At 40.3% G+C, this 25,001-nt stretch overlaps 1 protein-coding gene across 2 annotated transcripts in view; it reads right to left on the minus strand.

Annotated features, from left to right (window-relative positions):
- The window catches only part of LOC108660393 (lachesin), a 96,195-nt gene that overhangs the window by 27,416 nt on the left and 43,778 nt on the right, over positions 1-25,001 (minus strand). For both annotated transcript variants that reach the window (XM_030391122.2, XM_030391123.2), the window contains 5 exons: positions 19,084-19,197; positions 9,481-9,681; positions 1,025-1,165; positions 579-710; positions 29-126 (listed from right to left, as the gene is read on the minus strand). In XM_030391122.2, coding sequence (XP_030246982.1) covers positions 29-126; positions 579-710; positions 1,025-1,165; positions 9,481-9,681; positions 19,084-19,197 — 686 coding nt within the window. The remainder of the gene's footprint in view (positions 1-28; positions 127-578; positions 711-1,024; positions 1,166-9,480; positions 9,682-19,083; positions 19,198-25,001) is intronic.

Consider the following 25,001-nt stretch of genomic DNA (forward strand, 5'->3'; position numbering starts at 1 on the left):
TTATGCGGCAAATTTAATTAAAACATACCTCAGGCTGTGTTTCGCCATGCACGATGCAGACCAGCATCGCCTCGTGCCCCTCGCCCGAGAAGACAACGGGGCGCTCCACGGAGATTTCAGGCGGATCTGTAAATATATATATACATATATACATATTTGTTTATTTGTATGTGTGTTTATTTATTGTAAGAAAATTAATAAACAACATGAACGCAACACAAGAAGTGAAATTAAAAATAGAAATCGCATTGAGGGCGCTTGGGGCGTGGCTGCGTATAATTAGCTGCCTGGCTCGCGTTGCTCCAATGACCTTTGCCATTCGCCTTTCAGCACAAATTGCATATAAATTTTTAAGCAAGTGTCAGTCGGAGCGAGGCACTTCCATAATTGGCAACTCGGCCACGCCTCTCGTCGCTCGTCGCTCGTCGCTCGCCTCTCTGGCCAATAACCATTTGAAATCAGTTCACAAATAAATTGAAGTGTCTAGCAATTGGAGCTGAAATTAATTTGTTGTGCAGCGGCGCTTGTGGCGGCCGTCTCTGTGTGTGTGTGTGTGTGTGTGTGTGTGTGCTACTTACAAAGGACGTGCAGAACGACCTGGCTGGATGCGGGCTGGCCAACGCCATTGTTTGCGGTGCATATGTAGACGCCGCCCTTATGACGATCCACATTCTCGATGGACAGGACGTGCGAGTGGAGCTTCTCCTCGCCTGCAAAAGAAAAAAAATCAAAGTGGATAAAGAAATGCGCACATCGATGTGAAATGACACGAGGCAATTACAAGGATCCAAGGACCAATGGACCACAGCACCAGAGGCCAGCCAGCCGCACAGAGAGACACTTCAGCTGTCTCCTGACTTTTCATTTTTATGGAAATTGTTCAAGTTCTTTATATTCATTTACTTTTGCACATTTTTTTTCGTTCCTCTGTTAAGCTTGATGCTATTAATTTGCGCCGTTGTCCTGGCTGGCTAGCTGGCTGGTCGGCTGGGATCCTTTTGGCCTACTTATGCAAAAATCTTACCATTGGGCAAAATATTATTCTTGCGGCTCCAAGTCACATTTGGCGTTGGATTACCAGAGGCCGAGCACTCAATGCGCACTGATGAACCTTTTTTGACTTGCAAATGTCCGCCGGTGCTAATGTGATGAATCCTCGGTGGCACTGCACACAGACCAAAATAAACAGAAACAGCAGCAGCAAAATAGAAAGTAGAAAGTTAAAAGTGGAATGTGAAAAGTGGAAATGGGAAAGCTGAGAAAAACACATTAGAAACGGGCAGTTGTATCTGGCTGGTTGTTGTCTCTCTTTTGTGTGGGACTGGACAACAATGAGTGCCCAGCGTCCGGCTGTATGGCAAATGTATGCAAAGCCCAGCTGCCCTGGCCAAGGATCAAGAGGACCAAAAACGGACGCCAAACAATTTGAATAAATATGCGCACAAATGCAAATTGAATGAGTGCAAAATGGCGGTTACGCATGTGGAGCCAGTACACACCACCCCCACCCCCTACACGCACACACACACACACACACAAATGTGAATCAGCCTGAGAATAAGACGGAGATATAGCCAGCTGCCAATTGTTGGCTTTGGCCTGCACAGCTCGGGGGTCCTTTTATTTAATTTGAGCCTCGCATTTATTTATATTTTTGTGGCCAAATTATTTTACAGCTGTTTTCACAAAAAAACAAAAAAAAAAAGCAACAACAATGAGAAAACAAAAGAAATCCCACAAAAATAAACTAAAAATTACGACAATGTCTGCTTTGGTCTGCTGTCGCATTCAAGGACATTCGACAAGTGCCACGCCCCCCCTAGGGCTATAGGCATACAAATATATTTATATGCACTGGGCAGCTGGGGGTTACAGTTAAGCCTGGTTTATGCATGAATTTTATTTGATTTTCAGCTTTTGATGTGTTTCGGCCAAAAATACCCTGTAGCAATAAGCAAGAGGCAAGTGGGCTATGATAGACGTGAGTGGCACCGCACAAGTTATGATTCAATAAATTCATTTATTACAGAAGAAGAGTATGATAATATATATATATATAAATATATTAATAAGTCTTTAATTAAAAGTTATTTTTTTTACTATACAGGGTAGCTGCTAGTCGAAACTACACATTTGACTTGCCTCTCCTCTCGTCAATTCACTTATGCTAGCTACAATGTTTGCTGAACAATTTCAAGCAATTCCAGGGTATTATTTAGTCACACACACACACGCACACATGCATAATTTATTTGGAAAATACATTTTCCCCCGGAATTATATTACACATGTCTGAATTAAAAGTGGGGCAGCTGAAATTCCGACAGAATTCTGTGACAAAATGCATTTGATTGATGCAATTTGTGGCTGAAATAGTATCGAATTTGCGAAATATAACAGAGAGCGATGCGATGCGATGCGATGAGATTTATTGTTGGCCAAAAAAAAAAACGAAAAACACAAATAGAAATGTGCGGGAGACAAAGCAGACTATATTTGCATTTGAAAGAAAATTACAATTGATCACAAAGAGAGCTATATAGAGAGAGACAGACACACACACATACATATATCTATAGCTACATATGTGTATGTGTAGATATGTCTACGATGTGCTGGCAAATCTGCATGCGACTCTAATAAATCATGGCACTGTGGCGCACAGCCAAAACTAAACCACAAAAAAGAAAGAAAGAAGAACGAGCAGGAGACGGAGACGGAGAAGGAGAAGGAAATGCAAAAATATAGAAAAGGACATGCCCTGGGACCGAGAGCTCGCAATGAAGTCGTCTTCTGTTTGCTCAGCAAGGGATGCGCTGCCTTACTCTGGCTCTGCCTGGTATCTATATCTCTATCTGCACTCGTATCTGTATCTATAACTATGTATATGTGTATGTATATGTATATGTCTATGGCCCCTGGCTGCTGCCCCTCTCTCACAGCATCCCTCTCTCTCCTTGGCTCTTTCCCTCTGTTTCTCTGTCTAGATATACATATATATTTTCAATAATTTCACGCTTTGGTGAGACTTTATGCCCGACAGCCGTCAGCGCATATTGAATTCAATAAATACGAGCACTCGCCTGAGTACCCGGCTACCATGGTCATAACTGTAAGGCAGTTGACGACTTATAGAGCAGTTCATTTTCAATGTGTGTGTGTGTGTGTGTGTGTGTGTGGCATGTAATACGTGGATTGCGGCATGTAATGTCATGCAGATGACGACTAATGCGATGCCAATCGCCGTCTCACCCCATGCCAGCTGCCGAGGCTTGCGGCTGCCTGCCTTTGGAGCTGGAGCTGGAACTGAAACTGGAACTGGTAATGGGCGAACTGAAAGTGGGCATGGCAGCGGCCTTGGAGCAGAGAGTGGGGCGAGCAGTCGACGATTTTAATAAGCGAGCTCTTTCATGGCAAACGATGCCGCAGTAGCCACAATATCCGCAGCAGCAGCAGCAGACGGCGACGGCGACGTCGACAGCGGCAGCTTTTGAAGGAACTTGCGGCCATTTACAAGCTCACCGATACATGCTTACACACTTATATCACGCATACATATATATACATGTATATATATGTATATATGCATAGATTTGTTTGCCATACACACAGCGAGAATCAAAGAGTGAGTTGAGCTTTATTAAATTTTAGTTTAAAGTTGAAAGCGACTTTTATATCTTTGTGTAGATTTTAGTTTTATATAAAATAATTAAGGGATTTAAGCTTAATAAAATAAATATGCCTGTGAAATAAATATCCCTAAGAGACCTGTAGCCAGCTATAAATTCGTGTAGCTTTACAGTGGGAACAAAATTCAAATAAAACAGAAATTTAGAGAAAATTAATAATGATAAAAAATATATCAAATTATGCTAAATGAAAGGCTTAAGCAATTTCGCATGTTACATAAATGGGACTATTCAAGTTTCGAGTTTATAAATTCTAAGAATAGGATTCACATTTGAGCCATGTAGCCATTTACAGGAATTCAACACATTTACAGGAATTCAATAAATGTCTGGAATTTTTGCTAAGAACAAATGAGTAAACTATCTGTGTAGAAACTGGTTAGGCAATTGGTAATAAAACACTTTCAATAACTGGCTGTCGATTTGAGGTTATGTCAAGTAATTTAATAATAAGCTGGAAGAACATTCAAATTGAAGCTATAATGAATATGAATAGATTTATGGCATTCGGTCTCTCAGGGCTGTTGTATTTTCTGTTCTTGTGGTATCATCAATAACAATATGTCGTTTTGATATTTTTATATTGATTAAAATTTAGTGGCAGTAATACATTTTGTAATGCAGTAGAGTCTGCCTTCCATAGTAAATAGAGTTGTGATGCATTGAACTCTTTGTCATAGAAATGTGTTGATTGTAATTACAGCAAGTGAAATAGGCAGAAGATGCTTCATTGATAAAGTATGTGTAATACATAACGATATAGGGGCATTCAGAAGTATATGAGCAACATGTTATACAAATGAAGCATAAATCTAGAGCAGATTTCCCTTTAAGTTAATTATATTTCAACAGATATTTTTAAGTTTCCTTCAACTGATTTAAAGCAACGCAACTATTCCAGCATTAAATTTGAACAAAGTTCTTTAGTTTTACAATATTAATTTTAAAAATATTATTTAATCGAATGATAAATAAATAAAGCTTTAAATTGACCTTCTTCAAAATATATTTGCCATCAAGATATAATACAGTTAAATTTAAGGTATACAAATGAATGAAATAAAATTGCTTAAAATTCCTTCTACTATAGAAAAGAATTGAATTTGAGGTATGTAAAATATACACAAATTGATTTCAAAAAAATTCTGAAATTGTTGTTAAAATTGTATCCACTTGATGGAATACTCTGCTCTCCGCCATTAATTTCAAATACCCAGGAAATTCGAGAGCGTAACAAGCTGTTCTCGGAAATATAACGAACTCAGACTCTGAAATATCAGGTTACAATTAATGCTTAACGTGAAATAGGGGGATATATGAGAGTGAATACTTAGACAAAGCGAAAGCTCATTAGGCGAAAGTCAAAACGTATTTTATATTTCGTTTGCGTCTGTGAATAATTTCAAGAATTTCAATTTAATTTGCTGGGAATTTAAATTCCACTCCACTATTTCGCTCAGTGCATTTAGTATTGATTTTATGCCTTATTTCGCCGAGCTGCAGCAACTTTAGCTTTTAGGTTTTTGCGGCTTGCAAAACTTGCATAGTTCGATTGGGACTGGGCGCATGCAACAAGCCAAGTTTTTATAGGAGGCGTGGCAGTGGGAGTGTAAGAGGAGGCGAGTTTGCTTAGCCATCTGCTAAGTAATTTAAATCCGTAGTTGGCTGGCAAAGTTGAGTGCTAAAACTTAAACGGCATCCCAAGTGCTTGTAAAGTGTATTTTGCTTCGCATTTTAATTGTTGGCATGCTGGGCGCATCCTGCCACATCCTGGCGCATCCTGGCATATCTCTTTTGGCATATCCTTGCAATTTGCTTGCCCATTGTGTTGGTAATTTGTCTCAAGTATCCAAGACAACTTGGGCCAACTACCTACGACTCTTGTTTATTGTGCATATTGTATGGCAGCTCTCTCCTCTGCCCTCTTCCCCTTCTTTCCCTTCTTTCCTTTCTTTCTGCTTCCCTTTGTCTTGTCTCTATTGTTATTGTATTGCACAATTATTATTACTATTATTATTATTTCTGCTGCTGCTGCTGCTGCACATAATTAAATCCTGCCTCACCCTGCTGCTCTCTCTCTTCCTCACTCGCTCCCTCTCTCACTCTGTGAATTTGCGCACAATTGCTTTTGCATATTGGCCTTATAATTTACAATTGTGTGGTTTTATTTTCCAGCTATTCCAGCAGCTAGCCAGCCAGTCAGCCAGTCAACCAGCTAGCTAATAGTAATTAGGCTTTCCAATCGATTGGGCCGCCGATCGAGCTGCTAATTAGGCGCATGTCAATGACTTTAAGCTGCTTACATGCGTCCAGCACTGTCGGCCATATCAATTGAGGTGGCATTCGCATGCGGATGACGTCACCAGGCAGCTACATCAATAAATTACATCGATGACAACAATAAAGTTGAGTAGATGACGAGCTGCATGAATGACCGCAATAGCTGCCCACATGCCAACCACATAACTTAATGTTCTGCGGCACGTTTGCGGTTGAGCGCCAGGTGGGCGTGGCGCAGTCGAGCTAATGGACATTTGGCTGACAGATGTCAAATTGGTTTTATTACACGCAATCCGTAATTGAAATAATGTCAACAGCAAACGCACATTAAACTCAAAAAGTCGACAGCTTAAAGCCACAGCTGATGCAACTGATTTCTGAAGCCAATTGCAACGCATTCGAACAGCACACAAAGGCGTTAATAGCCCGATGCAATTGGCTGTGAGAGCAAACAGAGTTAATAGTCGATAGCATTGACAGACGTGGGAGCTGTAGATGAAGAAGTCTGCCCTTAAGCCAAATGAACTGAGGATAAAGCATGTCAATGTGTTGGGGCATCGTTCAGTGACTGGCAAATCAGATCAACAAGCTCTGAGTGGATGATGAGTGTTGTTAGAGCACACTCTTCCAATCTCTTCATGTGCTCTATGCATGCCGCAAAGTAATTGGAATAACAAGACTTTGTAATGCAGCCATAGATGATCGGTTTTACTTAATATATATCGATTCTGTGATTCCCAAACATGTTGTATAATAACCCATTTTTATTTTCATTATGCTCCTCATGCTTTGTCTTTTCTGTATGGATTTAGAATTTACATAAGTCGATAATCATGGAATCACCCTCGCATAATTCTTACAGAAAACAAGTGGAAAATAGTTGATTGTAAGATACCCGATACCACAAAGCTGCTAGGCCAATCATTCTAAGCTTCATATTGTAGTAGACTCATAAGTGATAAGAGGGAACAGCACTACGGTTAACTATGAATGGATATACACCCATCGATACTAAACCATATCGAAGGCTTTCGATAGTTGAGTTGGAAGAAAAAGAACAAGAGTGTAATTTGTGTATAGAAAGGCAAAAAGTTGAGATAGAAGAATATATATACTTTGTGGGGTCTGCCACGCCTCCTTCTGCCTGTTACATACTTTTAACAAAACCATTATACCCTGATTTCCCATTTTCAATGGGTTCAGGGTATAAAAACTGAAAAAAAAACCTTTTACTATAAATACAAGTAAAGCAAGGAGTCTATTCGCCTTTAATATACATTTTACCAAAACTATTGCCATTCACATTAGGTTGCGGCTCAGTCAGTTCTTGATTTATTAACGCATAGACTCTGTCTCTAATCAATCAGCGTCTTTTTTAGCTCCATCTATTAGGCTCTGCTGCTTTCTGTGTGTACTCCAACGTAGATAATGTAATGAATAAGTAATTTAAATAGCATCAACTTTGTCATCTTCCACAATTTGTGCTGCCACAGCACACATGCAACAGCGGCAGGAGTCGCATGTGGCACGATGTACATGAATGTGGGCCAGAGCAGAAATATATTCAGGATATGTTTTTGTGTGTTTTTCGGCTCGTTTTGCTGTTTTCGGCCGCATTAAAAGATTTGTCAACTGGCAAAGTTTGCAGTCTTGGGGCAGTCTTGGGGCCAGCTATGGTTGGTGAGGTCCGGTTGCCTCATAGAGGGAACGGCCAGCCCGGGCCATTCTCTTTGGCTAATGTCTTTGTAAGTGCGCTGATGTTGACGCCGCCGTCGGCGTCGCTGCTGGCGTCGCTGTCGGGCAGTCAGGACAAGTGCAAAAGTTTGGCAGGCGCACATTATTTTTTCATCTTTAGTGCGGAGGCCAAGCCGAAAGTAATTTACGCTCGTAAAAGCTGGCGAGCCAAAATGCCAGAGCGCGGCAAACTTTATGAAATTTATATTCGCGCATATATTGAGAGTGGGACGGGGCGGGGCGGTGCGGGGGATGGCCTTCACTGGGCTGGTGCTCCTGGTTTTTAGGGGTGTCTGCTGCTGCTGCTGCTGAGCCTATAAAAACTTCGCCAGGGCATTATTTTTGCTTGTTTCTCCTTTGACAACAATGCGGCAATTGGTAGTGGGGCACTTCCTTTGGGCGGGTGAGACGGGAGACGGGGATCACAATTTACGTGCGCTGCCAAAGTTCAATAAACGAAATATTTCTGGCCATGATCATTATTTGGCAAACGGAGCGCATAATAAACACATAAAATAAACAAAACTTTTCAATAATCGACTTTTTTTTGCGGCTCGTCGGGCAGGCAGCTCGTGGTGCTTGTTTAATGTTTGTTTGTGGCCGGGACAAGCCAGGACAGGCCAGGACAGGCAGGCAGTGGCAGGATCAGCGCCAGGACCAAGTTTCAATGACAAATGAAAAAAGTTGGCTGCGGCGATTCCTTTCTTTTTTTTTTTTTTGGTTCTCTGCGTTGGCTCAAATAAATACGCATTTTTTATAGGCCAGCAAAATTGGAGTATAATGTTCTGTCTGCGTGTTTTGTTTTAAAGGACATCTTTAAGGACAACTGCAGCCAGGCAACTACGAACTACTCGCTGCCTGCGAATCCTGGCTGAATCGTGGCTCTACACTTTGGAGATTTTGGGAATTGTATCACAATTTGCATGCGCCGCACACACGCCCAAAAGTTGCCAAAAGTGTTAACACTGCCAGCTGTGGCTGGGCGCGTGTGGGCGTGTGGGCGTGGCCAGGCGTATGCAAATAAAAAGGCAACATTGTAATTGTATGAAGCCCAAATATATGCAAATTATTCATCATTGCTGATTAGAAGACGCAGCAAAGAGCAGGCGCAGCCAGGACCAGGAAGTAGACAAAGCCAAGAGACAGACAGACAGAGAGAGAGAGAGAGAGAGAGAGAGAGAGAGAGAGCGAGTGAGCGAGTGAGCGAAATTGTTAGGCAGAGTGCGTAGTTGGGCCAGGAAGTAGCTAAGAGCCTTAGGGAGCGGCTGCTTGGGGCAAATTTGCATCCGCTGCCCGAAAAAAGGGAATCTGTTGAAACTGCAGCAGAATGGGAGCAAATGGCAGATTAGTTTTGATTTGCTCTCTTCCTTTTTTTTTTTCTACTGGCTATCCAATGCTGGCCTGCCTATTGAATCTGTGGTCATAAAGCCGCCAAATTGCAGCTCAGCTACTTAGCATATTTGAGTGGGCCAGGCGCAGGATCTAAGGATATGTTAATTCGAGCCACACACACACACACACACACACCCATTGAGTAGAGGTGTCCAAATGATGTGCACAATGGACCCAAGTGATTTGTGAGCCGCATAAATTTGGCCATAAAAATATATAAAACTATCCCAAAAAATTCAAAAACTTCCCCTCTCTCTCTCCCTTCCTGTGGCCCTCTCTATCGCTCAGCTGCTTTGCATAACAATAGCAAGGGGAGAGCTTTAGAATATGAGCTGCAAAAATGTGGGTTGATTGGCTCTTCTTTCTGGGTGCCCCAGCCACTTACCCAATATCTCGACGGTGTGCGTAATTTCGCGTGGCTCCATCGTTGCAATTTGGCAAATGTAATCGCCGGCGTCCTGTGGCACGGCGTCGCGGATCTGGAGATTGAAGCCGCTGACGAGGCGAACGCGCGGATCGGGCGTCACTTTAACGGAGCCAGCCGTCAGGATGGCAATGCCACGCTTCCAGGCAACCACATACGGCTCTGCAATACAAAGAAATCAGTTTCGATTGTGCATAATAATCGCATCTGACGACTTAATTGGTAAATGCGGCGGGGCAATCACTTAAATTAAGTTGAAAAGATTGAATCACGCACACACACACACCCATACACACACACACACAGAAGCACAATTTCGCTGTATAAATTGAAAAGTCAGAATTCAAATGACTCAATTACAAGGCATTTGAAAAGATCTAAAAGGCTAGAAATTCAATTTGGCATGGACTCGCGCACAGCGCGCACATCAGACACAACAACAACAACAACAACATACACCCACACACACACATAGGCTCTCTTTATCTGTGTGTGGGTGCTCGACGACACATACACTCGGTAACACCCACTTGATATCCGCTAATGTGCGGCATTTGCAATCATATGCCAGGCACTCGATATGCCAAAACGGCAAAAGGGAAGAGCGCAAAGGGCATGAAAAGCGGCTTTCAGCAGTCAGCCAGCCCCTGACTGCCTGGCAGGAAGAGACAGCACGGAAGAGCTCCGAGACGGACTGACAGACAGACGGGAGGACAGACGGACGGACAGACAGAGAGACACCCGAGCGCATTCAACGAACTCATTAATTGTGATTCCTTTTTATACCCTGTGCCCATTTAGTGTGGCTAAAAAAAGCATGTTCAGGCCATAGACTGTTGTGCAGAAAACATAAATAGAATTAGATATATTTGAAGGCGCATTTATATAAAATGTATATATATTTATATTTTGCATATATGTATACGACTCGTTATTAATAGAGATTTGTAGTAGTAAGAAAATATATGTTTAGCTATTTGAGGAATATATACAAACACAGCATGTTGAAGACTTTTATGAATGGGAAAGAATATCAAGAAATTTAAGTATGCATGCTTGGCTATGTTAATCGATCTTGTAATCGATCTAGTTCACATTGCTGATAGCTATGTTATTGTTTAACTAAATTTATAATTATATTAATAAAAAAAATCTATACATAATTAATCTATAAACATTTTACACGATCTTCATCTTTTTCAATAAATAATTTACCAATGCTTTTATCAAAATTGTTCAATTTTCTTTTCGAAATCGATAAATATCGAATTCTGCCATTGACTTTAAGTATTTATCTGGCTCACCTCTAAAATGAATATGAGAGCTACTTTATCTATTCACAAGATATATAAAATACTACATCAAAATACTCTCCATAGAGATAAAATAAATAAAACAAAACATAAAATACAAATAACTCAAGGCTCAAAATATTATAAATAATATAAAAAATATAATATATAAAAACTTTTTTTTTTTATTTATTTTTTATTTTTTTATTTAAGCTTTTAAGACAAGGACTATAGATATTGCTGAGCTTTGGTTCTATAAACAATTGATGCCAGTATTTATATGATATTTACAGCATAACTGCTAGTCGATCAAGTGTGCCTAGAGCAGGTCGAACTTGTTGAAATTTATGTATTTTCTGTGTTTTGTGTCTGTGCGCGCCTCGTCAAGCATCACGTGCCGCTGCAGCATGGTTTCACTCTGTGTATGTGTGTGTGTGTGTGACAGGGAGGCTCGTATATTGAAATTGAAATTGAAGTTGTCCGGATTTGCTACTAATGATGTATGACTTCCGCGAATGGTGCTCATTAAAAATTAAAACAACAATTTCGATATGCGGGCATCGAGTATTTTAGTCAAGAGCGAAAACCGCGCTGAAAATGAAGGCGAAATAGCGCTCATTATTGATGGCCTATGCGAGGGCAAAGATGGTGGGAGACAGACAGACAGAGAGAGAGAGAGAGCGGGAGAGAGAGGGAGAGGTAGATGTTAAGAGAAATTGATTTCAGTACACACACAAGCCTCTCTCTCCCTCACTCTTTCCCCCTCTCTCTTTCTTACTCGTGTGCAGACACTCGCTGAAACTTAGTGGTAATAAAATGCTTATGAAGTCATTTACATGCGCATTCAAAAAGCGTATTTATTTGCAATGAGTTCAACAACATCAACACGCCAAGCAGCAGTGAAAGGCTGCGGCAGACGACGCAGCAGGCAAGGCAGAGAGTGTGTTATGCAACACACACACACAGATACACATACAATCAGAATCGCATTCACATTCGCCAAGGCATATAAATAAACTAGCGCCACCTGCTGGCCTTAGCGTGCACTACGAAGCGTAGCCGAGAGCCAAAGCAACGGAAAACATAATTCGTGGTCTCTGTGTGAGTGTGCATGACTAGTTGTGTATGTGTGTATGTGTGTGTGTGCGTGTGTGCAAGCAAGTTATGTGTAGCTTGGCTTCTTTTGGTCTGCGAGTTACTTAAAGGCAGCCAGAAAATGGCAGCCAGCCCGAGTTTTGGTCTCTCGAATGCAGCTGCAGCATTCCCAACTTTATATATAAGCTCTTATTAAAATCATTGTCTATTCAAATTCAAATTGTGTAAAATTGCTTAACCAACTTGGTTTTTGCAGTATTAGAGATGGCAAGAAGTCAGTGCATTATGCAGTTACTTATCTAGAGTAAATATTTATGCAATGAAAACGCATTATTATACCAGAAAATATTTTAGTTTGTTAAAATTGCATTAAAGCAACTGAAACTAAAAATATTTATTTAGGTAATAGTATTAAACAGTTTAAATTAAAATTAATTTTATAGTTATCATTATTTAAAAGTTTTAATTAAAATTATTATTATTAAAAAGAAAATATTTTTATTATTATTTAAAAAAATTATTAAATATTATTAAATTATTTATTTAATTAAAATAATTTCTGTTTATTGAAAGTAATAAAATTATTATTTTTTAGTTATTTATTTAAAATGAAAAATAAATGAAATAATTTCTATTTATTGATAAATAAATTAAATGAAATCTTATAAAAATACTCAATTTTTATACTAGAAATAAATCTCAAGATATTTGAATTCAATTCACTAGAATTGCAACTCTTATATTTATTAGCTCAGCCAACATAACGATAATTAATCGATATTTATCTATTCAAATTGAGTTTATTTAACCATATTATCAACTGGAGCAACCCACATATGTGTTTATTTGGTTCAAGCGAAAACCTCAAATGATGATACAACATTAAGCTCGCAGCCACAGAGTCTGAAAACTTGAGGCGTGGCAACGTTTAGAAAGTATTTATATTATAATAGCTAACCACATGAAACCACATGAAAATGATGCGCTTGGCTAAAAGATTTCTGACTCGGAGCAGGAAATTAATAAGAGTTAGGCGAGGAGGAGACGGGGAGAAGACGAGCAGCAGCAGCAGCAGCCGCACCGGCTGAGGTTTTCGTTGGTGTTGCTAAAGGTATTCACTATAAGCTGACTGCAGTTGCGTTTAAAGTGTGGCCATCCACTTGAACAATGCAACATGCAACACAAATAATTCACAAGATCATATAAATTGTTACAGTGTGTGTGCGAGTGTATGCGAGTGTGTGTGTGTGTCTGTGTGTGATTGCGCTGTAACTAAATAAATTGTTAACTAAAATAACAACAATCTAACAAAAACAAGCAAAACACAAAACGCCTCAATTTCCGGTTTAGTTCTAAACTAAATAGAAACACGCTCACACACACATACACATACATATATGGACTCAAGCACACGCACACACATGCAGTGAGACTATCTGTTAGGGCGGAAACAGAGTAAAAGCATTTCGGCTTTTGTATGTCAGCTTCACATGAACATTGCCTTGCGTTTAGCCTCCTGCTGGAACTGGACAAATTGTTGGCCATGGCCAGCCACATGTTGTGCCTGTGTCTGTGTGTGTGTGTGTGTGTATTTGTGCCTTATTTAGAGCCCGAGCTAAATTTTAGTTTTCTACACTTCAGACCAAGGCAGACAGACAGACAGAGAGACAGAGAGAGGCTCGCACACAGAGGCTATTCAAATATGGCCGACATTCGCTTTTGTTGTCGAGCTCTGTTTGTTTGCACTGGCCGCACGGTGCGTATGCGCAATTTGCCGTTAAGCCAAGGCATGCCACTTGCAACAAGGAGCTGCTGGCCGTTAGTCCGTTAGACCGACCGACATGTTGTTTGCCAGAGCGCAATTTATTGCATGTCGGAAAGGCCAATATTATAAGATGATGACCCCCGAAGATAAACGATGTTGCGGCTAAGCCCAAACACACACACACACACACACACACACACACACACACACACACACACACACACACACACACACACACACACACACACACACACACACACACACACACACACACACACACACACACACACACACACACACACATACACAAGCAAGTGGACGTTGGGCGTGGCTGGGACAGCTGCCTCCATATGGCATTATTCTGCAACTTCTTGCACAACTTTTCACGCTCTCTCTCTCACTCACGCTCTGAGCATGTGTGTGTGTGTGTGTGTGTGTGTTAAGTGTTGTGCGCGTACGTAAAAAGCGAAATTAGAACTGTAAATGGCATTAATATTGAAACTTTGTTGCCGCTGCCGCAAGCCGCGCCCCGGCCGCAGGCCCTGGCCTCACGCTGTGCTTAGCTGCTGTCCTGCTGTTTGCACAACTTCAACTTTTGCAACACGATTCCATTTCCGTTACTCTGTAATAGTTTCAAGCGTTATAGCCACCCCCTCCCCCTCCACACAACATCTTTGACTCTAACTCGAACGGCGACTACTATGGCGCTCCATCAAAGCGTAATGAGCGTTTTCTCTGTGGCCGCCGTAGCTGAGGTTTCATATTGTTGTTGTTGTTATTGTTGCGCCTTTTTGCATTTTATTGCATTCGGAGTTTGCCAGTTGGCAGTTTTTGTTGCAGCCACACTTTGTTTTGCCATTGTGCTGCGGCTGAAAAACCATCAACAGGAAGAGGTCTTATGCGTGCTGACAAGTTAAGCACCGGCCTCAGCTACCGCAACAGCAACAAACGGCAAACAGCAAACGGCCAACGGCCAACGGCCAACGGCCAACGGCCAGCAGCCAACAGCAGCAGCAGCAGCAACAATTAATTACTTGAATCCATTTCGGCTAAGAAACAAAACAAATTGAAAATTAAACCGAAACCAATTCAATGCATTACAATGAACATATATCATATATATGTACGAATGTGTATATATGTATGTATAGAAAGCTACCGCACGAAAGTTTACTGAAATTAGGGGTTAAAGCATTTTCAGACTTGACAAGCTAAAAATATATAAAATTAAAAATAAATAAATAAATAATCTTCATAAGCTCTTATATTTAAAAAATTAATAATAGAAAATGCAAAAATTGTTTTTTTTCAAAATATTGAATATAAGTTTCATAATAAAAAATAAATAAAAATTAATTATTTTTTAAATCTTGAATATAATTATAATAAATAAATAATTTTTATTTATTTATTTTTTTATATTTTTTATAAAGAAGCTTTTAATAAATTTTGTTTTGTAAAATCGTGACTGAATAAGTATTTTTAAAAATTTTTTTTAAATGTAACCTTTTTATAATAATATTAAAAAAAAAAAAAAAATAGAACAATAATTAAATCAAAATAATCTTCATACATTTTTTTTTTACAATCTTTTATATGACTACTTAATAATAAATAAATAATTGTTGCACAATTATCTTAGAGCACTTTCAGCTAACATCTAACTGAATCAGATTTTCAAATGAAATTACCGAACTGCCTCTTTTATATACCCGTCCTAGACTCTCCCCAAGTCTAGAGTATTCATAATATATTACACACAGAGCCATCATCAAGCACTTGTCAAGTCTTTCAAGAGCAGCACTTTCCATTTATATTTGATAAAATTTGATGAGTGCGCAAATATTCAAAGATGCCTCAGGAATTGTGGGCGTGCATGTGAATATGTACATGCGTGTGTGTGTGTGGGTGTGTGTGCTTGTGTTTGTGTATGGAATCAAACGCAGTACAAGTTGATTAAAAGTCTTTGAGTAAACGTACGAGTATTTTATAAATTCATTACAAAAATAATAATTAAAGAAAACAACAACATGTCGAAGAAATTTGCCTAAGCAAATGTCAAAGCCACAGCTGAGTTTTATCATTTTTGAGTGAAACTCTTGAAAACAAAATTTTATGAAGCAATTAGGGAAGACTTTTTAAGCAGCTTCAATACGTGAAGCTTTATAAATAAATTAAGGAACATTATGCAATCAGGAACTTGGCTCGAGTGATGTAATTCTTATTGAGTTCTTATTTTACTAATTTAAGAAAAAATATATTTGAATATTTAAATGAAAAAGTTTTTGTCTGGAAGCAAAAAATTATTGAAAATTATGTTAAAATTATATTACGCCAGTAAAATAATGAGATTAAAAAAGTTGCCTATCAATCAATCAATCAATACTGCAGAGAAATATATTTTAATTTATAGTTTTTAGAAGGAATGGCAAATAAAAAGAAAATATATATATATAAATATGTAAGAATAAACAAATAAAAATAATTAAACCATAAAAATTAAATTTAAATTGAATATTAAGTAAACTATATAAATTTTCAATCGATATCAATTCTATTTCTATAAATTTATATTGACTACATTTCTATAAATACAGCACAGGGGATATATGCCAGCACTTCTCCTGCCTCTCTCACATTACAGGGTATCTGAAGAATGCTGCTCTATGAGCGTACTCAAACCGAACGTCAATGCTTGTGTTTGTGTTGGCGGAATTACTTTTATGTTGCATAGCCGCAGGCGCGAGTGCCGACTAGTCTACAAACAAAGGCAGACAAAGTGGGCGAGAGGTTGCTGGGTAGTAGAACAGAAGGTTACAGGAGCCGGGGAGGTTACCAGAGCCCAGCCATAGCCTTGCACATATGCGAAAAGGGGCACAAAAAGGAAAAAATTCAAATAACATGATAAAATGATAATGATGAAATGCTTCAATGTTTATTTAGACAAACTCTGGCGCGCACTCGAGAGCTTTGCATATGCGAATGTGTATGAGTGTTTGTGCGTATGAGTATGCATGATTATGTGTGTGCGTATGAGTATATGTGTATGTGCTTTGAGTGTGTTAAGATGTGCTTATATTTCTTATTTGCCAAGACATAAGATTACTTTTGTAAAAGTGCGAAGCACCGCAATAAGTATTTAAAGGAATTTTCATATAATATGCAAATGAGCAGTGCCACAAAGAGTGCGAGAGCGAGAGAACGAGAGAAAGAGAGAGAGCGAGAGAGCAGCAGCAGAATGAGAGAGCGCGCGACAAGCTCATCATTTGGGCTCATTTTCATGTGATTTTCTTTCGAATTTTATGGGCGTTCGTCATAAAATAAAATGAAAATGTGCATAAATTTGGTATTTGTGCGAACGGCAACGGGCTTCGCGGCGGACTCATTCATTGCCTTTTGTTAAGTGTAGCGTTTTAAAAATTCTATCAATTACATTTTTAACTTTATGGCCGACACATAAAAAGCGAGAAAAAAAATCGAAAAGGAAGAGAAAAGAAACGAACCAACCAGCTGCCAGCTGCCAGCCGGTCTTAACATATTTTTCCAAAGATCCATAAAGTGCGCATTATGAACACGGCCCAAAGACGTCACGAGCTTTGATTTTAATTATTGCATTTGGGATCCTAAAGCCTGAGCCACGCCAAAGCCTGCCACGGCTGAGAAATGTCTCTAATTAAACTGTCGTATGGGGGGCCCCACTTTATTAGCATAGCCTCCGTGCACACAGGAAGGGGGGAGGAGGAAAGGAGGAAGAAAAACTCTGGAAGCATTGGATCTATAATTTTCCTTGATTTAGCTTGGGCGGCTTCCTCATCGCTTTTCCCTGTTTAAGCTTCCCTTTAGCTTCCTTTTTATTATTACCCCAAATGCTTGTGGCTATAATACTCTGCTTGGCTGGCAGGAATGTTCTATGTATCGTCCATGTCTTGGCTCTTCTTGCAGCTCTTGTTGTTATTGTGATTGTCTTGCTTCCGCTTCTTTTAGTTTTTCTCGTTTTTCCCACTACTTCTTCATTTTGGTTCGTTGGGGCAATGAAGTGCATGAGATATGCCAAAGGAAAATGCCATGTTCCTTTGTTCTGTATGCTGGTTCTAATAAACGGTTGATATGACCACAACCACTTACTCAAACACCCACACACCACGCCCGTCTATGTATGTTTGTATATATATAAAATATACACTTGAAGAATATATGCAGTAAAAATGATGGTAGCGATGATGATAGTGAGAATGCCAATACTAATGAACAATAAACAATGAACAATGAACAATGAACAATGAACTATGAACAATGAACAATGAACAATGAACAATGAACAATGAACAATGAACAATGAACAATGAACAATGAACAATGGACAATGGACAATGAACAATGAACAATGAACAATGAACAATGTGCAATGAACAATGAACAATAAACAATGAACAATGAATAATGAGCAATGAGCAATGAGCAATGAACAATGAACAATGAATAATTAATAATGAACAATTAACAATAAATAATGGTTAATGAACCATGAACAAAGACTTATATGACAATAATGGAGAACACAGATAATGATAATAATCATGATAATTAATAATAATAATCTATGATTTCATGATTAGAATGCCAACTAATTCTGTTCAACTGCATAGAATTTAATCTAAACACCTTTCTATTCCCGCCCATTGAATGATATTCACAATTTCTTTAAGTGTAGATATCTATGTGGAGGCCATGACAGTTGCCCACATCAGTCCACACATACGTATAATGTATGCCAAGTGTATGGGTCCAAGTTTTTTATGTAGCATTTTGTATACAAACCTGGCCGAGATGACCAGACGAGGACAACGATCTCGAACGAGAAAGTGGACGAGGACGAGGTCGAACAGCTCCCGGTCTTAACCTTAGTGAATGCCTGCATGTATGTGTGAATGGCTAGATGTGTGCATAGCTGTGCCTAGCCGTTGTCTATCCACACTCGGAGTGACCGCTGCTGCTTACGCTAAATCCTTGTTATGTACAAATAATCTCGCACACACGACCGCATTTAAATTGAAAAACGTACATGGCACATGCCAGCGGTGCGACCATCGCCATCACATTTGAATGGGTCCGAAACTGAAACCGAAACGGAAACCGAAACCGAAACCGAAAACAAAAACGTGTTTGGCCACGCCCAATGGGCGAATGGCCAAATCTTGGGACAGATGCTCGTCAAGTGCTCATCCTGTGTGGGGCTGGTGCCTTGGATTAATGCATAGTTGCGGTCAACTGGCAGGCATCACATGGTGTAGGGTTAATTATGCACATATGTATGTAAGTCCTGCATATGCAGACCGCAACATTTGAATGACAACTGTGTTAAGAATACTCACACACACACACTCACACACACACTCAGTCCGGTCTACTCACCCGTATTGGCCACCTCACAGGGCAAAACTATTATATCTCCGGCTATGAATTTGAATGTCTCGGAACGTGATATGAACATCGGCTCGTGCTTGGCCATCAGACCCTGGGCGCTGGCTGCAAAAAGGGGTGAGAACAATTCAAATATTAAATATCAGATGTGTATGTATGTATGTGTGCATGTACATATGTATATATAATCCTATATATGTGCATATTTTGGTCTAAGATATCAACTAAATTACAGTAAATATTATTAGCCTAACGAACGCACGTCACACAGCAAAGACCATCATCATGTGTGTGTGTGTGTGTGTGTGTGTGTGGCTAATTGGTTTAGGCCATTTTGTAGAAAATTTGTCAAATGTCGCAAAGTTCATAAAGTGCATTTTATTATGCTCAGGCTAATGAAAGTTGTCAAATTGCTTTCAGACAGCTGACAGACGAGCAGCTGTATAGACAGCTCGCATATCCTTATGCAAGTCTTGACACACACACACACACACACACGCATACAGCTTAAGAAATAATTTAGTGCTTTTGCTGTTGATTTGCCAATCAATTTTAAATGTCAATATGCATGTGCATGTGCATGCGCATGTATGCATGTATGCATGTGTGCGTGTCTCTGAAATACTTGAGCTTTGCAAAGTGTTAAAATGCACTTAAATATTAAAACTTTGTCATCGTGCTCTCTCCATCGGGATTTGCATTAATTCAATTGCTTAGTTTTATGAGATTAAATACATACACACGCACACACACACACACACACACATAGATATATGCACACACATTTAAAGTTCTGGCTACTTTCGTTCAGGATTCATAAAATATGCAAACTCTAAGGGCGCTTATTATTATTAGTTTTTGTGCGAGCATCTGAATAGTTTTTGATATGGGAAGTGTGCATATATGTATGTGTATACATATATAATGTATATATATATATAAGTAAAATTGTATGGGAGGTATGTAGTATAGTAACATCGCCTGTAAATATATACTCAGATATTAAATTATAATTTTAACGTTTTGAGAGGCAGACAAAAGAAACATTGGCTGAGGAGTAAAGGTTAACAATTTCAAATCCCGTTTTGAATATGATATATGATATCTTCTACGGCGTATTGTGTCCGTTTCTGTCAAAAGATTTAGGATTCCCAGATAGCCTGTAGCTATAGCTTCAAAGAACTGTAGAGCATACCTAGTAATCTCATGGATATTGAACTATAACTTGGAGACTTTCTTCTTCTTCTGCTTTACACCTGGCTCCAATTACAAGATCATTCCATAACACCAAAAATCAGGTCAATCAGTTTAATCAACAAGCAGCTGCTGAGCAGCGCAAGCAACCTCTATATCTATCTTTCTCACACCTGTTCGCCTGCTCACCTGCGCTGTCATTGCGATTTGTAATTAGGCCGCAATTACCAACAAAAATAAGGGGAGCCCTCGGCTGGCGCCGCTGCCCGCTGGCGCAACAATTATGTGGCGCTTGCAACATTTGCGGCGTCAAATGCCAAACGGAAGCGGACATATCCGGTTACAGGCCCCATGCCGTAATCGATTACTTTAAGTGTGACAGTGCAAAAATAAAAAAGAAGAGGGAATATAAAAAAGTCGAATGAAAAAGCGCAAAATAAATAAATAAAAAAAGTACAAAAAAGCGAACTGGTCGCACTTCCGCACGCAAACAAATGCACAAATAAAAAAAAAAAGGGAGAAAAAAGCCATCAACCATCGGACGGCGGCGGCATCAGGTTCTCGAGCAGCAGACAGCAGCAACCAGGGCAGGACAACAATAATGCGTATAAACAAAATGCCGGACTTTGCTTGGCCCCGGCCAGGCCAGGCCAGGAGCAGCAGGAGCAGCAGGAGCGGCAGCAGGAGCAGCAGCAGCAACAAAAGCGCTGGCAAACAATTTAATACGTTTAAGCGAATGTGTCAACAGGCCAAGCTGGCTTGAGCCTTGGGCCACGAACCCAAGCATCAAGGACGACGAATGGCCAAGCACTTTTGACATCGGGACAGTGGGCGTGGAGCTGGCGCTGGAATTGATTCGATTACGCTGCGGGCACAATAATGAAGTGTCAAATGCTGTATTTATCTGCTGCGAAAACATTCGTGAATACTGTGAACACTCGCCTCTACACAGTGACCGAGTGCGTGTCCACACGAACAAGATGAACAAGTGGAAGAAGAGACGGCGAAAAAAAAAAGAATAGAGGCTGGACGACGTAAGCGAGGGACGGCCGACGGGGGGTGCAAGCAAATAGGTAAGCAAAAGTCGCCAAGGCTCCATGGTATTGGGCCCCTGACATGACTTGGCAGCACTTGGGCCCTCGATGCCATGTTTCCGGCATTTTATTTGATTTCGCCCAGTCGTGCCCCACTTGGCCACACTTGCCGCACTCGCCCCACCTTGATTTCTTTCTCTTGCCTATTTCTGTGTATGTTTTGTTTTCGTTCGCCCGAAGTAAATATAATTTCTTTTGTATCTGCAGCGGCTCGGTGCGGCTGTTGTCAGTTGTTGTCCTGCCGCTGCTGTGTATTCCGGCAATATTTTCGCAAGGATAAAGGCGTTGGCAGCACGTGCCTGTGCATGTCCTGTGCCTGTGCCTGGTTCACTGCTGTCTGCCTGTCAATCGAATCCTTGATGCGGATAATAACGAAATAATGTCAGCAGTAGAAACTTATTTCTTATGGCATTTTCCTTTTGAAGTTAGTCTTAGAAGGGTTTCCGGACAGTTAGTACCCACGTGCCGCCCCCTCTCTCTCTCTCTTTCTCTCTGGGCAACACATTCGACTGCTAATAACCCAAATGACTTTCTGTCACTTGGGCACTGATAGACGACACGGATCTGCGCAGCATCAGGGGAAAGGGTCCATCGTCAAGAGCCGCTCGCTAATTGGACAGAGCCGCGCCAGGACTTTGGCCCGGGTCTTTCTATTCTTTTCGCATAATAGAGTCAGTTAGGCAAAAGCAGGCAGCACCCTAACTGAAATCCCTCCCTCTCTCTCTTTCTATTTATATATATACTTATATATATTGATCTATTCAAAGTTGCTAAAGCAGTTATTAAGCTGAATTGTCTTGGTTTCTGGGAAAATTGTATTTAAAGTGAAGTAAGTTCAAGCAAATGAACCGTATTCTCATGCTCGATTGCCTCGAGTCCTGTAATACATAACTGGTATTTATATTATTATATATATTTTATTTATATATATTAAAGCCCTTAGGATCCCAAAAGTTGCAAAATATTTAATTTGTAATTTTCGGCTTCTTTGTTCAGGGAATCACCCACTCAAAATACCTATAAAAATGCCTTTGTTCTTTATTTACTCAGCTGCAGCAGAGGGAGCGAGCAGAGGGAGAGTTACACATCTGTATAGATGGGGAAAATATGTATGTTAATATACCCCAGTGAAAATCTATTCCCTCTATTGTTTCGAGAGATTCTAGAGTATTCAGCCTCTAGAGCTCTCAACTTTATAAACGATGTCTATGAAGTATGGACAGATCTACCTATATTATGGTCATTTGATCATTTGATGAGTGTACATCATATAGAATCTATCTACAAAACTATAGTAAGGCTAATAATCATTGTTGTATTAGTTATATGAATATTCTGTTCACATTCCCATTGAGCTTGCAGCATTCATTTGAAAAGAATTCAGACTTTGTTTCCAAGGACTAGGAGTTTTTCAATTAAGAATAGTAAGAGATAAAGCTGGTCGTGTCAGTTTAGAATATACATATATATATATACATAAATACCTCTATCTATATACAAATATATATATGCGAACACAATTCACAGATTAAGTTGATTTTATAATTCCAAATTGTTGAGCACTCTGTAGAGCAACCTCTAGTGTGCATCTGTGTGTGTGTGTGTGTGTGTGTGTGTGTGCGTGTCACACTGTGTGGAGCAACTATTCAATTTTAATTTTCAATTCGAGTGCCTGGCAGCAGCTCGGACTGGACCTGGCCAAGGTTTTTTTGCGGTTTGATATTCAAAGTTTTTCCATTAAAGTTATTCGCAGAGAATAAGAAAAGTTTGCTTCACTTACACATGCACAAACACACACACACACAGAGAGAAAGGCACGAATACTAATACACACATTTGCAAATATTCAATTTGAGTAGAAAATTATCAAACAAGTTTTTGTTTTTTTGTTTTTCGTTTTTACTCTCTGTTTTTCTGACCTTCGACTGGAATGGCAATTTGGACGGCAGCGGGGCCTTTTTTGGCCACGAGTGAATTGTCGGTAAATTGAAACATTTTTAAGCACGCAAAGTACATAAAATATGAAAATGCTTGCAATTGCAGCTGCAGCTGCAACTTCGGCTCATCGCTGCCACCTGCCAGGGCCATAAATGGAGAAACGAGAAACGAGCAACGAGAAACGAAAACAACTACAGTGAAGCTCAGCTGGCTGAACGTTTGCCTCACAGCGCCGTGCAAGTGAAGCTCATTTCATATATTTTTTTGCTGTTTTTACTTTGAGGCGCTGCAAGGCAGCAGAAAAAATTTCATTAAACACCGCACAGAGTTGAGCACAGAAAAAGCGGCGAAAAAAAAAAAACGGGAATCGAGTATAAGAAGCGGAGCTAACTAAATGCATGGCAAACTTTAATGCACGCACATTTGCAAAAGACGCGCTCGGGGCGACCAAAAGTAACGGCCCGAAAAAGTATGCTACGAAAGGAGCAAATAAAGAAATTGCCAGAGAGAGCGAGAGAGAGAGAGAGAGAGAGACGAAAGGAGTGAGTGGGTAAACGAGAAAAAATGCAGCTGTAAGTTTATCTCATGCCACTTGCAAAACCAACACGTAATTTCCTTTGAGTGGCCACTTATCTCGCTCTCTCTCCCTCTCTCTCTCTCTCTCACTCTCTCTCTTGCACATTCTTGACTAGTTGGCTGCATAAATCTCCCATAACTTGGCCAGTTGAAACTAAAGCAGGCAATGGCAGCCTGCTGAACGACAGCAAAATGAGCCACCAAATGCAGCGGAATCAAGGATTACCTATAGTCTACACACACTCTCTCTCTCTCTGTCTCTCTCTCTCTCCCACTCTCTCACTCTCTCTTGCCTGGCAAACTGCTTTTTCCGGCTAGCGAAATTGAGTGAAAGCCAAAAGTTGCCGGCTGCAAGTTTACGTGTGGCAGCTGCAGCACTAGCCGCAAAACCCGACAGCTTTGCCACGCCCACACGCCCATTTCCGCCACATGCTAAAACAATCTTAAAAGTTAGCGGGAAAAACAATGTGATTGCTAGTGAAATATTCATGAGGTGTACTAGTACTTCAGACTTGCAACGCGCAACGAGCTCAGCTCGCAACTTGCACAAGCCGTAGACAATGCCAATGCAACAACAACAACAACAACAACAACAGTAATGGCCAACTCAAAGGTGTTTTCGGCTGCTAACTAAAGTCAGCTGAAACGTAGCGAACGAGAATGGGCTACGGACCAGAGCCAGCAGGAGTTGCAGGAGTTGCAGCAGTTGTTGCCTGCTGTTTGCCCATGCCAGCGAATCGCTAATTTTAACGCGCGACCAGCGACAACAACAACAACATGAACAACAACAATCCTAAATTGATAGTAAACTGAATTGTGTAGCAGGAGGCGCCACGCCCGCCCACATGTGGCCCATAAAATCTAAAGTTATGTCGAAAATTGTTGCCCAGCAGCTGTCGGAAATTTGTTTGCAAGCTGCGTTTTTGGCTGCGGCTTTTCCGCCGCTGCCCAGGCTTTCGAAAATGTGGAAAATGGCGAAAATCCGCACAAGTGAATATCCAAAGAAGAGCAGAAAGAGAGAGAGAGAGCGAGAGCGAAAATCAACTATGCAGTTACAGGTTTTTCCTAGCCAAGTGCAACGAAGCGAAGTTCATGTTCTGGTCGACT

This window comes from Drosophila navojoa, chromosome 2 (assembly GCF_054131105.1).
Source record: "Drosophila navojoa isolate 15081-1374.11 chromosome 2, UAZ_NAV_1.0, whole genome shotgun sequence".
Classification (NCBI taxonomy): domain Eukaryota; kingdom Metazoa; phylum Arthropoda; class Insecta; order Diptera; family Drosophilidae; genus Drosophila; species Drosophila navojoa.